This window comes from Lepidochelys kempii, chromosome 3 (genome assembly GCF_965140285.1).
Source record: "Lepidochelys kempii isolate rLepKem1 chromosome 3, rLepKem1.hap1, whole genome shotgun sequence".
Taxonomy (NCBI): Eukaryota; Metazoa; Chordata; order Testudines; family Cheloniidae; genus Lepidochelys; species Lepidochelys kempii.
In genome coordinates, this window is record NC_136382.1 from 162,835,202 (window position 1) to 162,851,037 (window position 15,836).

The 15,836-nt window shown below is 40.4% G+C and overlaps 2 protein-coding genes across 2 annotated transcripts in view; both read left to right on the plus strand.

The window, feature by feature from the left end:
• LOC140909481 (calcium/manganese antiporter SLC30A10) overlaps positions 1–15,607 on the plus strand; it is a 31,120-nt gene extending 15,513 nt beyond the window's left edge. Inside the window, exons 2-4 of the mRNA XM_073338862.2 lie at positions 6,017–6,100; positions 9,202–9,441; positions 10,287–15,607. Coding sequence (XP_073194963.1) covers positions 6,017–6,100; positions 9,202–9,441; positions 10,287–10,759 — 797 coding nt within the window. The 3' untranslated portion in view covers positions 10,760–15,607. The remainder of the gene's footprint in view (positions 1–6,016; positions 6,101–9,201; positions 9,442–10,286) is intronic.
• LOC144930428 (calcium/manganese antiporter SLC30A10-like) lies at positions 4,513–6,094 on the plus strand. Its single transcript, XM_078852265.1, has 2 exons — positions 4,513–5,218; positions 5,979–6,094. Exons 1-2 carry the CDS (start codon positions 4,690–4,692, stop codon positions 6,008–6,010), a joined length of 561 nt encoding a protein of 186 aa, XP_078708391.1. The 5' UTR covers positions 4,513–4,689; the 3' UTR covers positions 6,011–6,094.
• Positions 15,608–15,836: the final 229 nt, after the last annotated feature.

Here is a 15,836-nt window from a genome sequence, read left to right on the forward strand (position 1 = left end):
ATACATGGTTCCTGCCTGAAGGAACTTACAAGCGAAGGTTCTGATACTGCAACTGGATTGGTATGGGCAGAACGGTATGTTCACATGGGCAGAAACCAACTGAAGTCAATGGGACTCCCTGGTAGCAGAAGGGTTTGCCCGCACAGTCTCGATTGCAGGATTAGGACCTAAATTTGGGTGCAAAGAGTGAAGCTAACAAAGAATACAGAGAGGACAGAATGGGACAAGGGTTACAGAACTATCACACAATTAAGTCGGTTGAGGCACGTGGTTATCCTGAAGGTTCAATTAAATGAATAATTCTTGTTTGGTAAATTAAGTCACTTTGTGTAGGGAATAGGGAGAAGTGGGTTTTGAGGAGTGATTTAGCTGAGAAGAGTATGTGGCTTGGTGAGCAGCGATTGGGAAGGCTGGCATGGGAAAACACATGGAGGCAGAACAGGGAGAAAGAAACAAAAGAGGCATGAAGGTTACTTCCACTGACAAAGCTGGGAACATGCAATTCAGAGAAGGGTAAAGTCTTGAAAGTTAGAACAAGAAGTCTGACCTTGACATGCAGGGCAAGTAAGAGCCAGTGGGCACTGGGTGGGGGAATTCGAAAAAAGTTCAGAACTGAGAGAAAGAATACGTATTTCTTCTGAGTTTTGTAGTGAGTCATCTTTAATTGTATTAAAACATAAGATGAGTTAGTCACAGGCTGCTGAGGTGTTTGAAAATATTTTTAGTGCTATTTCTTCAAAATAATTACTGTACTGTAGTGTTTTTATAAGATTTTTGAAGTGAGTTCAGAACTGTGATTTATGTCAATTTTTTTCCAAAGAGAATGAATGCATATTTTACCTAGCATTAGCAAGTTCCAAATACAATACTGTACATGTTACTAAAACAAAATCCTTTGAGCCTTCATGTTAACTTTAAACAGCTATGTCCCAGTCCTGCAAATTGTCAGGCTGCAATGAATTTGTTGATTGCAAACAGAGTGCCAGTGACTAACAGCAGCAATTGGTATTATGAATTTTATTATTTTACTAAAGATCCATTGTCTTGTTTTTTATCTAACTCTCTATTTGGGGAATCTGTTGATTTAACTCTTATAAAAGGTATTTTGGTTTCCATTGCCTGGCCATTTTTTTTTTAATTTATAGAAAAGTTGCCCTGCATTTGATTTTATACCATTATTTAAGATTTTTTTTATCATACATTTGTTAATTCTAGTTTAAAATTATTGAAGTGTGTGAATTATTTTTAACGATGTTACCCTCTCCCACTATTGTGCTAGTCTTTATGGTGAGACTCCTTTTTAAAGTGTGCTTTCAATACAATTTTTTATCAAGTAATTTGTATGCATCTGTACATTTTTAATGGTTAGAGGGTGGTTTATTACATGAGGAGTGTGTGAGGGATATATACAAAAATACCCAAATAACATGGAAGTTGCATTTGTAAATTCCTGTGCATCAGTAGAAGATTATCCTCTCAATGGCTGCCTAGTTTCACTCAACCAGTTGAAATTAGAACTGTGAGAATAACTGATTTTTTGGTTGGCTGAAAATTCTGAAAAAAAATTCTTTTTGGGTTGACCCAAAGCCAAATTGTTTTGAAATTTCAGCAAATAAAAACAAAAAATTCCCCACAAAAATGTTTTGTTTGACCCAAAATGAAATGTTTTGTTTCAATTTTGAGTGGTTTAAGGGTTTTTAATATTTTTAAAATAGAATCGAAGGAAATTTCAAAAGAAAAAGCTGTTTTCAGTCAAAAAATTAAAATGTTTTGTTTCAAAAATGTCAAAACAAAACAGTTGGATGGTCAGAATTTTTTTCAACAAGAGAAAAGAGCAGACCAACACAAATTTGCTGAAACTGCATTTTTCAGCAACAAAAAAATGTTCAAGAGGAAATACTTTGCCTAGGTCTACCTGATATACACCTGGAACTCAACATCTTTCTAGCATGCTAGATCTCCCAGAACTTGCTTTAAATCTTATGGCTCTTAAAGATGAACTTAATGTGAAAAAATGAGGGACTTTTTAATGAAAACATATCTTGTATTGATTGAAAACTTTTTAGTGATTTCTAGGGAAATTCTTGTTGTTTTTGAGCTTAATAGAAGACTTTTGTCATTCCAGTGCTACTTATTTTTCAGGCTTTCAGGAGGACTAAGTAGAATAATCTGTGTTGAACACAACAGAATTTGATTGGTTTGAGTTTGTCAACCTTTTGCCACTTTTGGCTCCACATCAGCTTGTGGAAGAATTTTAAAATCTTGTTACAAACATTGCCACATATTCTTTTCTTACATATATATTCTACTATTCACATAAGATATTTGGACTCCATTACATATTTTAAGTCATAATACCACTGACTGTGATTTCATCAGATCTATCTAGCTTGATAGAGTTGGTGTTCTTTGAAAATTGGATGGGAAGACTTCTAGGAACAAACCTAGGTGCTCTAGGAAACTATGACAGACCTAACAAGTCTACTGTTTCCGATTGTAGCCTATATGCTTTGGTCTTTTTTAATAGGGAGATTCAGTCAATCCATTGGTTTTCTTGATGCCAGGCTCAGGGATAGTTGCCATGGGATTTAGGGTGAATCGTGTGTGGTAAGTAGTAGTCTGAACACTAAAATGTTTCTTTCAATTTAAAGGCTATCTTACAAGATATAATTCTAAAGAAATACTGTTCTTTCTTTTAACTGTCAACTATTCTCAGATTTCTAACTGCATCAAATTCAAGTTTGATGTTCTTCCAGGAGCTACCTCCGAATTTTTGATTTATTATTAGAGATCAGAGAACAAACATTTTGCAAAGGAAAAATGGAAGTTCATTTTTTGGATCCCTGGAATTCCAGTGTCATTGATACTTCTTGTAAGAACCTAGTAGAGAGTTTGAAAACAGCTTAATTTACTGCATCTCTTTTTGAAATTTTGAGGGCTACGTGATCAGTTAAGGGTAGTATTAACAGACACATTCTCTCCTTTCCCCGCTTACACACACGCACACAATTCTTCTTAGGATTTATCATGAAGAAAAAGAGAATAGGAACAACAATGGATACATGGCATGGAAGTTTACTTATTTACTTTTTGTATTTACATGACACAGAACACTCTAGATGTGACATAAATTTACTTCATCTTGTTCAGGCTACTTGTGTCATTTTAATTACTCTTGCACCCCCACCCCAGAAACAGCTTTGTAGTGGGTGAAATCAAGAGGTCACAATCTATAACTTTTATTTCTGTAAAGGGGCTTCTGAAAGGGGCTATCTAGTAACAATTGCTTCACAGAGCCTATTTCAATTCCATCATGTGGCTTTTAAGAAGATTCTAGCAACAAGCATTACTGGCTAGCATAATCCTCCCAATTCTGTTTTGTTTAATTAGATGAGTACCTTAAGCATCCAGCAGAGGGAATAAGGCATAACCCTTCTCAAAGGTGTATTTCCTCAATGCACTCAGTCCTTTGCTGATGTGAGGAGGGAGGGGTTTATGCATTCAAGATTTTTCTGTCATAGATTGGCATTCCTTATGTACCTTATTTTAAACCAAAACAGATGGTGCGTGTGTCTGAGGGAAGAGCAAGAACTCTATTTCTGGACTGAGGTGAGCACTGAGATCCTGCCGCTGGAGTTTAGTGATGGGCAAGCCTATGACAGTTCAGCTAACCAGCCACCTATTTATTTGCTTATTCTTTGGATGAACTCCCCTAACTATTCCTTCCACTACAGTCTGACTCCCCAAAACAGGCCTGGAAATCTCCCCTCCCCGCCCCAAACAGCCCCCTCCACCAACAGTCCTTGGATTTCTCCTAGGGGGACCATATTTGGGCATGTACCGGCAGGGGGTAAGGGACAGTCGTGCGGTAGAACCTGGATTTGTGCTGGAAATGGCCCAACTTGATGATCACTTTAGATAAGCTATTACCAGCAGGACAGTGGGGTGGGAGGAGGTATTGTTTCATGATCTCTGTGTGTATATAATGTCTGCTGCAGTTTCCACGGTATGCATCCGATGAAGTGAGCTGTAGCTCAGGAAAGCTCATGCTCAGATAAATTGGTTAGTCTCTAAGGTGCCACAAGTCCTCCTTTTCTATCTCCAGTAGCTAAACCTCTCTCTCTGCCTCTTCACAAGGGCCCTTATGTGCCCTTCCTGGGGCTGCCGCGGCTGTGAGGGGGAGAGACAAGGTGGGGGGAGGAGGCAGACAAGCTTTTGAGCCACACACAGCTGGGGGAGGAACTCACCGCTAGCACCGTGCTGACGCTGATCCAAAGGCGAGGGTGCCATCGACTGCATCTCCACATCATATACCCTGTCACCATGCTGCAAGAAAAAACCAGCCCCGTCAGCCAGCACCCGCGTTTGCCCGGAGGATTGTGACCTGCATCTCTCACCCCCCTCCCCGCGACCAGGGTCTGGAAACAGGCGATGGTTTTACCCAGAACAAAACCCTGGTCCCGACAGGCGAGCCAGGGAGGGCGGGGAGCGGGTAACGCCTCCCCGGGCTGGGCAGGTGCCACCCTCTGGCGCGGCGGGGGCGGGCTGCCTGGCGCCGCGGCATATAAGCTGGGCGCGGAGGCTCGGCCCGGGGCAGGGCGCAGGGCGGGGCTTGCAGGCAGCGGGGCTCGGCGCTGGCTCAGGGGCGCGCCGGCCGCCTTCGCTCCGGGTCCGGGGCCAGCCGCCGGGATGGGGCGCTACTCGGGCAAGACCTGCCGCCTGATCTTCATGCTGGTGCTGACCGCCGGCTTCTTCGTGGCCGAGCTGGTCTCCGGCTACCTGGGCAACTCCATCGCGCTGGTGTCGGACTCGTTCAACATGCTCTCGGACCTCATCTCGCTGTGCGTGGGCATCGCCACCGGCCGCATCGCCCGCCGCGCCCGCCGGGGCCCCGCCGCCACCTACGGCTACGGCCGCGCCGAGGCGGTGGGGGCGCTGAGCAACGCCGTCTTCCTCACCGCCCTCTGCTTCACCATCCTGGTGGAGGCGGTGCTGCGCCTGGCCCGGCCCGAGCCCATCGACGGCCCCGCGCTGGTGCTCATCGTGGGGGCGCTGGGCCTGGCCGTCAACCTGGTGGGGCTGCTCATCTTCCAGGACTGGGGCTCCTGCTGCAGCCGCCTGCAGCCCCGCGCCGCCACCCCGGAGCCGCTTCAGGTGGTGCCCGGCCCCGGGCGGGAGGAGGCGGCCGTGGTGGAGTGTCAGGAGGCTGCTGAAGCAGGTGCCTTTCAGTTGCATCCTAGCTCGCCCCGGCTCTTCTCGCCCCTCCTCCTTCCTTTCTTCCCTTTGCTTTCCCTTCTCCCGTTCTGCCCCTCCCTTTCTCCTTCTGTCTCTCTCTTGCCCGCATTCCGGCCCTCCATCCTGCCCCCCCACTTCCTCTCCTCTTCCACCCTCCCCCCCTTCCCCTTGTCCTCTTTAAATTAAGACTGGATGCTTTTCTCAAAGCCTTGCTCTAGGAATTATTCCAGGGAAATTCTGTGGCCTTTCCTAGCCAGGTCAGACTAGATAATCATGGAGGTCCCTTCTGGCCTTGGAATCTATCAATCTTCCCTTTTCTATGTCCTTTCGGGCTCCATCCCCTCCTTCCTCCTCTGCTATTTCATGTTCCCCTTTTCTATAGTTTTGTTGCTATTGTGATACCCTAATGACCTCGTTAGTGGTTGTGGCTCTTCCTTTGGGGACAGAGGGAGAGAGAACCTTAAAATAAAAGGAAACATCCTCTTGTCTATTGTTTGCAGTGGAATCTCCTCCAAAGATTGCTCTAATGGTAACCGCACTGTGAACAAACTCCATGCAAACATCCTACATATTTCACGCTTGTATGTATTCTATACTGTATTGTTTGAAATAGGCAGGGGGAGAAGGGTCGTTGATTAAAGAGATGTTGGCCAGAGACTGACTTTTTCTTGAGTTTATGTTTGTTTCTCTTTAAAATAAGTTGGTGTTGAGAAGATTGGTGTGTTTTTTTTTTCTGTTTGTAGAATTTATACACAACACAGGGTTGTTTCTTTGAATGCAGGTGATTCCCTGAACACTCAGAAAAGGCCTGAAGAGCAGACAGTACAGAAAAAAGAGAAAAAGTCTGAAGCTTTGAACATCAGAGGTACGGGTTTTTGTTTTGTTTTGTTTTGTTTAAAGACTTCTGAAGTAGAGCTGGTCAAAATTTTCCAAATTTCAATTTTTATTTGTTTTCAGAATTCCAATGAAAATAAAAATGATGATAGTTTTCACAATTTTTGACTATCTCGGGGTTTTTTTACGTTCTTAGGCCAGGTCCCCAAATGGTTTGAAGTGGCAATGATTACTTCAGTGAAATCAATGGAGCATTTGAGGGTCTGGCCCTTTGTATGTGTTCACATTTTTATTTTTGATTGCACCCTTTTAAACAGCTTTATCTTCAAAGTCTCTTCCTCTAATTTTAGCTGATTGAAGTCCCCATTCTCTTCTTTTTGGTCTATTTCTTGAGCATCATTACCATAGTATTTCAGTATTTTTAGCTGAAGAGCTGGAGCACAGTTTTCTTTAAAGACTGGTATCAATGATGCCCCATAGTCAGTTGGGTAAGGAGTACTGAAGAAGAGCATAGTGGTTCTGCAGCCCTGTTGTTCTGTGGACTGTTTCCTGACAGAGACCCTCTTACGGACCACCTCTCCTCCAAGCAGCCCATTCCTCACATTTATTTCTCAAAATATTTATTTCTGTCCAACACGAGAAAGGATCCACAGAGCTCTGAATATCTGCAGAATGAAATATGCTAATTAACCTATTCTTGAAGGTAACCTGCATGGCCTTAAAATAAACAAACAAAACTAACTAGATATGTGGATACATCCTGAGTTTCCCAAATGCATCCAGAGCATAACTGATTTTAAATACACTTTTTCTTTAAAAACAGAAAAGTCCCACCAATAATACTTAACATTTTATTTAATCAAAACACTATTAAAAATGTTAAGCAAAGATTTTTCTTGATCACAGATCACCATCTCTTGCACCAGTGTGATGTTCCCACATCCATTATGCAGATAGTGCCAAGTGAATCCAATATAAGGGGGTGGTCCGGTCAGGTGAGTGTCTATTTTTAGTATATGGCAAAGATTTGCAAAGTTTTCATTATTATACCAGTGTAAAAAAGTATTCTGCAAAACCGCACCATATGCTAAAACAGTGGCACTTACTTGAACTTCTAGAGGTCAGGTTCAGCAGACTTTCATGGTGGATGTGATATCCTCAAAATACCACATGCTAGTGTATTTGGCACACTAAGGTGTGCATTTTAAGCACTGTATCTTCTAACTCTGCTCAGAGTAGATCTAATTGTCGTGGTGCTCAAAATATGAGCTGCACTGAGCAGCCCATCCTCATTAGGGCTCCCAATATTGCTAATACCAGTGGAGCTGAATCAATATTTGCAATGATGGGACATTTTAGGATTTCCCTCGTGTAGACATCCACAGTTAGCATCCGAGAATTATAGGGAAATTGCATCTTGTCCTTCCCCCTTGTCAGTGCAGAAGTAAACTCTGCAGTACATACTCCAGTCCAATTTAATTTTAAATGGAAAGCAGTGAGGTTTCCACGATTACTACAGCGAAAACTGAACTCAGGACCCTTGTGACCTCTAGGCAGCAGATTGCTCTGGAAAACCAAAAAGGAGAGTTCTCTTAACCCTACCAGGAAGAAACTTCCTTCAGCTGAAAGCTAGTGACTTAATGACTACTTGGCTCTTAATGAGTGATTCAAGGCAGTCTAGTGATATACTGCCTTCCCTTCCCATGTGGAGGATCAGCATTTGGGCCCCAAATTGGTAAGAAGTGGTAGCAAAGGCAGTGTTCTCAGCCTTAGGGAGTTTAGTGTCTTACATCATTGCAAAGTGAAAACTCGTAGCTGAGCATTGATAGGTTTACGAGGGAGCTATAAGCAGTTATCCTAGTTGAGAGATGTAGGAGTGAAGCTTATAAGAAAATGGAAGTTTTTAGAGGCGGCAACTCCGCTTATCCCCTTGCCACCCAAAAATAAAAAGTAATGGCAAGTTAGTCTTATAAAAGTAGAGTATTACCATCTAACATGGGTTATGTTAAAATGCAAGTTTGGACTGGGGAGATTGTTAGAAAGCACATCAAGGGAAAGATACTTCTTGCAAGAAGAAAACAGAAGATCCTAAAAAGAAAAGGAGTACTAGTCGCACCTTAGAGACTAACAAGGTGCCACAGTACTCCTTTTCTTTTTGTGAATATAGACTAATACGGCTGCTACTCTAAAAAAGATTCTAAGATTACTGTGAATGTGTAGCAAGCACATTATCTTACTCAATGTAATGCACAGGGCTGGCCTAGAGAGGTATTACAGGCATCTTTTAAAATGTATACACTTTTCTCATTCTTTTTTTCCCTCCATGACTGTGGAAGTAAGTAGAAGAGCTGTATGCGGTGTTTTCTGAACTTGCACTAGGACAAATACTTACACTAAAAGAGATGAAACCAAGCTGAAAAATTGGGACCCAAACTGAGTTATTCTCACAGTCTGAGCGCAAATGAAGCGTGTGTGTGTGTGTGTGTGTTAATTTGGCCTGTATAAAGCTATGTGAGTTCTGAAGCTCAGATCAGGATCCAAACTTGTCCAGTGTTTGGATTTGTCGTTTTGGTTCAGGCCCATCTCTGTATCGTGTACTTAGAAGTTTTCCCCTCCCTCCAAAGTGAGTGTTGTTTAGTTATATTACTGCTGTTATTTCAGAACTCAGCAAGGTCACAGAACTGCTATCAAAAGAGAATAATTGATCTACTTAGGAGAGAAGTGGACTATGCCTCATTTAGCAGCTCGGTTATTTGATCATCCATAATCATGATACGAATTGATTGCCCTTTATAGGTGTACCCAGCTCATAGTAAGCTCCAGCAGTTTGATTAAAAACATTGTACGTTGGCATGCTGTTCAGTGCTAACTTCTGTGGATCTGTTGTGTAGCCTAAATGTTTAATAACCCACCAAATTTATGCAACCATATAGTTGTTCAGGCTTGTCCCACCCACCCCACTTGTTTTCTTCTCCGCTGTTGCAAGCTTTATATCTGATTATGGTACTGATTTCCTAAATGCTGCAATTTCATGTTGAACAAAATAAATTCAAAAGTCTGTAACAGTTCATCTGGATTTTTCCCCCTCCAAATGAAGGCTTATGCAAAATGGTATTATGTCATTTATTTCAGGTGTTCTTTTACATGTGATGGGAGATGCACTTGGATCTGTGGTTGTGGTAGTTGCTGCTGCAATATTCTATGCACTTCCCCTGGATGCCAATACCCCGTGTAACTGGCAGTGTTACATTGATCCAAGCCTGACCATAGTTATGGTGGTCATCATCTTATCCTCTGCCTTCCCCCTTATCAAAGAGACCGCAACCATTTTGCTGCAGATGGTTCCCAAAGGTGTTAATATGCAAGTACTGAGTAAGTCAATTTTTTTGAGTTTTTATTAATTATAGTGACATACTTTAGTGCTCGTGTTATTTCTGGAATGACATGTTTGGATTATATACTCATAGCAGCTCTAAATTCTCAAGAACTGTGAGAAATGGAGTCACATGTGTGTGTCCTAGCAACATGACTCAAATCTCTGTGGATTAGTTAAAGCATGCATTTTGAGAATGTGGTACTCCAACAATACATAAAAATACCAGACCTTGAGCTGTTAACAAACAACCCACACAAAATATTATTAGTGGAACAACACTGAATTATAATAGTACTTCCTAGTACCTTCTGTCCAAGGATCTCAAAGCGCTTTAGAAATGTTAATTGACAGTAGCATTGTTTGGTTAATTTTGTAACTTTATAAATGCACGCTTAAGAGATTTCTTTGGTGTGTGTGTGGTTTTTTTTTTTTTTTTTTTGAATTCCATCAGGCTCTGAGCTGAGCAGAACAGGGAAGACATGATCTCTGCCCCAAGGAGATTACAGTCTAACGTTGATCCTACAAAGTGCTGAGTGCCCTCAGCTTTGTTTGAAGCCAATAAGCGTTAAAGGCATGTCCAAAGGATTGGTCCCCAAGTTAAGCGACTTAGTTCAGACCCTGGAGGACTAGGAGAAAGTTGAAGTTTGAAGGGGGTGTCGGTGTTACATTACATACAACTACTTTTAAAAAGTCACATGCTTATATCTTAAGTGGATGAGCATTGATAGGTGTCTTTCTTCATGGCTGTGGCTTTTAAACACTATTCCTCATAATAACCAGAAACTTGCAATTGGCCCCCCCCGAACAACCCTCTTAAATTATTTTCTCTTATGTTTTCTAGCAGAAAGACTAACTGATGTGCCAGGGGTTAGCAGCCTTCATGAGGTGCATGTCTGGGAACTGGCAGGTGGGAAGAATATTGCTACCCTTCATGTCAAGTGCCAAACCACTTCTGATTACCAAGATGCCTCTTATAAAATGCGGGAGGTTTTCCACGAAGCAGGGATCCATTCTGTAACCATCCAACCAGAGTACATTGACCACAAGACCTCTGAGCTAATATGCAGCTCACCCTGTATCTCAAAAGCTTGTGCTTCTCAGCTGTGCTGCCCTCAGCAGGAAGTTGAACTTACTCATGATAATGGTTATCCTGAGAAAAATGGCCTTCCCGCAACACTGCATAAAGACAATAGTTTAAATAAAAATGGTGTTGAAATTCCTATTGAGCATATATTGGCAGGGGATGGAATAAAAAATACAGACAATTGTAAAAAATCAGATGGCAAATCATATCCACACAGTACACATTTTTGAAACACTTAATTTTACACTTCATAATCTCTGTATAGAACAAGCCCTAATGGCCAAAAGGTCAGAGGCCACTGGTTGGAGCTGAAATGCGCATTGGAAAAGCCATCTGTGTTATAGTTATAAACCAAAACATATGTAAAAACCTGTTTATCTGAAATAAGGATTATCATCTTCATTTTTTGCATTCACCTAAAATAGTTGTAAGGCAATTTAACACAAATTTCTTGAACTAACTAGATGGGAATTTTTATTTTTAGAGTGTAGCAGGTGTACTTCAGTGTAGACTGCTCGCAGTTTATGGCCAGTGGCACTGGGAATAAAACTCTGGTCTTTTTACTGAAACAGGCTGCTTCATGAAAGCCCTATAGTGTGTTGATGATTCTACTGGATTGAACTATTGTATCATCATTAAGGAATTTAATAGATATGGTTTTCACTAATCCTTAAACTCGGTTTACATAGTCAGGAATTTTCAGTTGTAACCGTAACTCTTGTGCTTCTGAACTGTGAGCCTGTGAATGAAATCAAAGTGTCTGATAGCTGGAAAACACACACAGGAATGTTTGACTTTCATTATTTTCTGGACTGCCTCTTGTTTTGAGGGGACAGAGCAGAAACTGATTTCTTGCTTCTCTAATAGTAGTAATTTTTAAACCTTAGTATTTTTATTTCTGATTAGTGTAAAGAATACACTTGCTGACATTAAAGCATAGGGACATTTGATAATAATTAATTTCATATGAGGATTGTAGCTACTCTAGTAAATGGATATGCAGACACTCATCCAATTAATTCTATGCTTGTTCACCATTTTGATTTTAAAACTCAATTTGTTTTGCTGACCAAAGTAATTGTAATAACTACACTGGGTCTAATGTGTCAAGTTAGGTGGGAATTACTATGATTTCTTTAACATACCATATCTTAGTTGTCATTCATAATGAATGAATAAATAAGCTAGTGTTACCTATTCATGAATAACTTTGATTCTGCAATTCCATTCTTTTCAGTAAGACACAGTTCAACCTTTTTTTTTGTTTATTAAGAAAGTTCCTTAAAATTTGATATACAATTTTTATGCTTAAAGGGAGCTGTTTTAAAACAGTGGGAGTTTATTGCCTTGATTTTATCACGGTAGCTTCTTTGGGTTCATTTTAAAGGGTTTTAGCTTCCCACCCTCTCCCACAGAGGTATATTTCAAAACGTTGTGTTATGTGCACAAATTACACTATCACTAGGAAATGTTAGGTAGCCTCCTAGTTATGTTTTTAGAATCCATTCTCAGGTGCTTTGAGGAAAAACAAAACACCTCATCCTACCACTAGGGTTGGGCTTAGGCCTGGGGTGAGTATACTTTTCCAAGAGGGAACCCTACCTACCCTGGCTGAAAATGCCACTTGACCTCACCATGTTAGGCAGCTCTACCAGTGCTCACAATCAGAACCTTCAGCATGGGTTCACTGTCAAAAACAGCCTTTCAATATCCTATTCACCCAGGGTACGCTCCCTATTTATTTCATGGCCCATAATTCAGCATCGCCTTGTGAGGATGGGCAAAGAGATTCTGTGCCTGGGCTGGTAAACTTCCAGGACCCGTAGGTTAGGCTGGTTTGAAAGTAGCACACCCATATTTAGTACAGCCAATTACTTCCTCTTAACATAATCTTAAAGGCAAGACTTAAAGCATACAGCCCTGTTTCTCATTGCTCGAGAGCTTCCATTTTCTGAAGGAGCCAACATGGCATCAACATGGCAAATAATACCCATTTAAGACCTATATTTATTCTCTTTAAGCAGGTTTTATCTCTTGGGTAAATAGATCCATTTTTATTATATAGATTAAATTGTATGTCGATATTGCACTCTCTTTGACCCAGTCATCCCATTTATGTCAGTTGGAGGTTTGGATGTAAGGACTGCAGAGTCATGCTGTAAGGGTGTTGCACAATATGACAAGTCAGTAAACAACGTCTTTTTATACTGCTCTGCCTTTTAAAAGAATATGGCGTGAGCTTAAGACTGCCTTTGCTTCTGTTGGGTTTGTATATAACTGTGGTGTTATTTAAATGTAGTTTCCTTTGTATCTAATATTATTTATATTTCCTTTTGAGAATCAAAGAAGAAATGGCAAAATTTTTTCCCCCAAATCATAACTATTAGTATGATGGAACTTAAAAAAAAAAATCACACCTTCATACTTGCGTACATACATCTTAAATCAAGTTACCATGTTTTGTATTAAGTTTGAAAGATTGGTTGTCAGTATTGTTTATGACTCTGGAATTACAAAAAACTAGTAAGTGTGTAATGCCTTGATGTTTGCTTATATAGACCATCTTCTTTCTCTTTCCCCCCCCTCCAATGTTTGATAGAGTGGTGGTTACCTACTTCTCAGGTTCTTTAAAGTATTGTAACCTGAATGTATAGTGAAGTAATTCTCTTCTACTTGTATGCTTACCTGTTAATATACTTTATCTGTGACCTTTGCATAGATAAGCAAATAGTGGGGACTATAGAAATCTTTAGGTACAGAAATCAAATAGCTTCCTTGTACTAAATCTTTTTAAATTACTTAAAAGCATTTAATTATGAAGATGGGCCTTGCCTCCCCTCTGTAGGGATGATGAGCACTTTCAGGATAGTAGCAGGACAGGAAACCTGGTAGGATGAAGTCTCTGCCTTTATTTAGGATTATGCTACACAACATTTTCTTCCTCAAAATGCTTTTCTTAAGTCCATTACAAAACAAGTTATACTGGTTGTTCGTGGTGTTCCTTGTTCTGAGATACTCCATTCTATCCATTAGCTATTGGACGTGAAGCGATTTCCCTTGAATTCCCATAGTGTCTCTTAATTCTCTTGAAATTTGTTTACCCCATTGTTTGTTTCAGTATTTTATTCATCCTTATCTACAGACCCTTGTTCTGAGTCATAGATTGTAGCTTAGCATATTTTGGCATACATTCCATTCTGGTTTCTTTAATTCTGTTACATTTTTCTGCATTCAGTTACCTAAAATCTCCTATCTGATTGTGGGTGCTATCCTCAGCCCTTCCTGATTTACTGCCCTCCATCCCACACCAGATTGGCGTCCTCAGAACCTCTCTCAACTTTCCTCCTTTCAGTTTGTCATAGTTGCCTATAGTGAATGAAATCTGTTTAAAATACAGATGACATTCAACTAGTCATCCATCTTCTTCCTCCTGAACTGCTTTCAACTTATAAGCACCCTCTTAATTTGCTAGATAAGAGAGTTCTTTATCCCCTTACCCAGCTCACCCTGGTGCCATGTTTCAGAGTGGTAGCCGTGTTAGTCTGTATCAGCAAAAACAACGAGGAGTGGCTAGAACCCACTTCATCGAAAGCTTATGCCCAAATAAATTTGTTGGTCTCTAAGGTGCCACAAGGACTCCTCGTTGTTTTTCCTGGTGCCCTATTTATGCATTGGATTTGCAGATCAGTCTTTTGGGACCTGATCTTCAACTGGAGTAAATTCGTATAACTCCATTGACTTCAGTGGAACTATGCTCAGATTTCCTAGCTGAGGATCTGGCCCAAACATCTAAGTGAATTCAAGTTCTCAGTCTTCTTTGTTCTCTCTTTCTGATCATAGCCATACGGATTATATTTATATATTTTCTCCCAATAATTTTGCTATACTTGTCATCTTGCCCCCATTTTTCTTTGTAAAGAGTAAGAGAAGGAATTCAGTTAACTTATTCTTAGCAGTGCCTCCCTCGTGTTACTGAATTTTCATCCGATCTCTTGCTCTTTATTTTCTGTAGGAAGATACTTGAGCTCTTGTGCAGCCATTTTTCATTCTCTTTGGCTTTGATAGTTCATTTTATTGTCTGCATTTCCTTACACACCACCTATTTTTTGTAGCTGTCTAGTTCTTCTCCTGTACCTGTCTTACAACTTGCATCTGCCTCTTTCATTCCCTGATTTATCTTTTGCACTCCTCACTCAGATCGACCTTTTCTTGCCGCCTCCTCCTCCTTTGTGTTTGTTGCTAGAGGAGATACAAAACCATTGCAAATTGATCTTTGAACATTTTAAATTCTCTCTGCTGTCAGGATCGTTTGTATTTCTGCCCTTTCCTATTTGATTACACCATTCCCTTTCTCAACATTCCAGTGTCTTCCAAACATTTTTTCCTGGGAATTCAGCCTTATTTCCCCTCCCCCCCCCAAATCTTTGAGTTTTCTGTAGTTCTAACTACAAGACTAAGCAACAGTGGTCTTTGTTGTTTTTTAGGCTGCTAACATCTGATCATCCACCATGTGGATGCTTGGGGCAGCCTTGTGCTGACCCTCTACACAAGGATGAATTTCACACTGCTGTGAATAATTTGAGTTCTTCACAAATAGTCCAGCTTTTTTTTTTTTTTTTTTTAAATGGCTGTCCTGTGACCATGAGAGGATAAAATGAAATCAGTAAATCCACAGGGTTTAATTCAAGGAAGAGTTTGACCATTGATTTTTCACACATGAAAGGAACAAGTTGCAGAAGAGTTTATCAAAATGTTAAAGATTTCTATAGAACCTGCTTACTATGCAGTCTGAATTGTGTGTCCTGTATGGTGGATGTACCATAAATGCTTTATTTTGGACTGTGATGCCTTATATGAGGACATCACTGTAAGGTTTTGTTACAATGTTGGAGTTACGTTGCTTAAAAACTTGTTTTCTACCTTTTATACAGTATATGATTTGAATAATGTGCCACTATTATTTCCTTGCTCATTGAAATCCCTGAATTGTAAACGTCAGTCATTTTATTAACTGTTAATGAGAGATTTCTTAATGTGTTATGTACATTTTATATTATTTTCAAAGTAAAGAAAGTTCAGAGGTGCTATAATAAAATGTATTTTTAAAGAAACTGGCAGTCCCGTGCTTGATGTGTATTAGAAACTGGAGACCTAAAGTCAATATATGAAATTGATTTAACATGTCCATGATTGTTAAGGACCAATCCTGAGCCAAGGACTTGTTGACTACTTGACTTCATTGTGAATCTTGCCTCTGAAGGGAGAACGAGGTTTAGACTGAAAAAACAAACCATTTTTCAAATGTGC

Excerpts from the sequence above, each read along its gene's own strand:
- LOC144930428 (XM_078852265.1), top strand. The coding sequence starts at position 4,690 with ATGGGGCGCTACTCGGGCAAGACCTGCCGCCTGATCTTCATGCTGGTG. Across the intron at positions 5,219-5,978 it reads TCAGGAGGCTGCTGAAGCAG|AATTTATACACAACACAGGG; the intron begins GTGCCTTTCAGT and ends TTCTGTTTGTAG.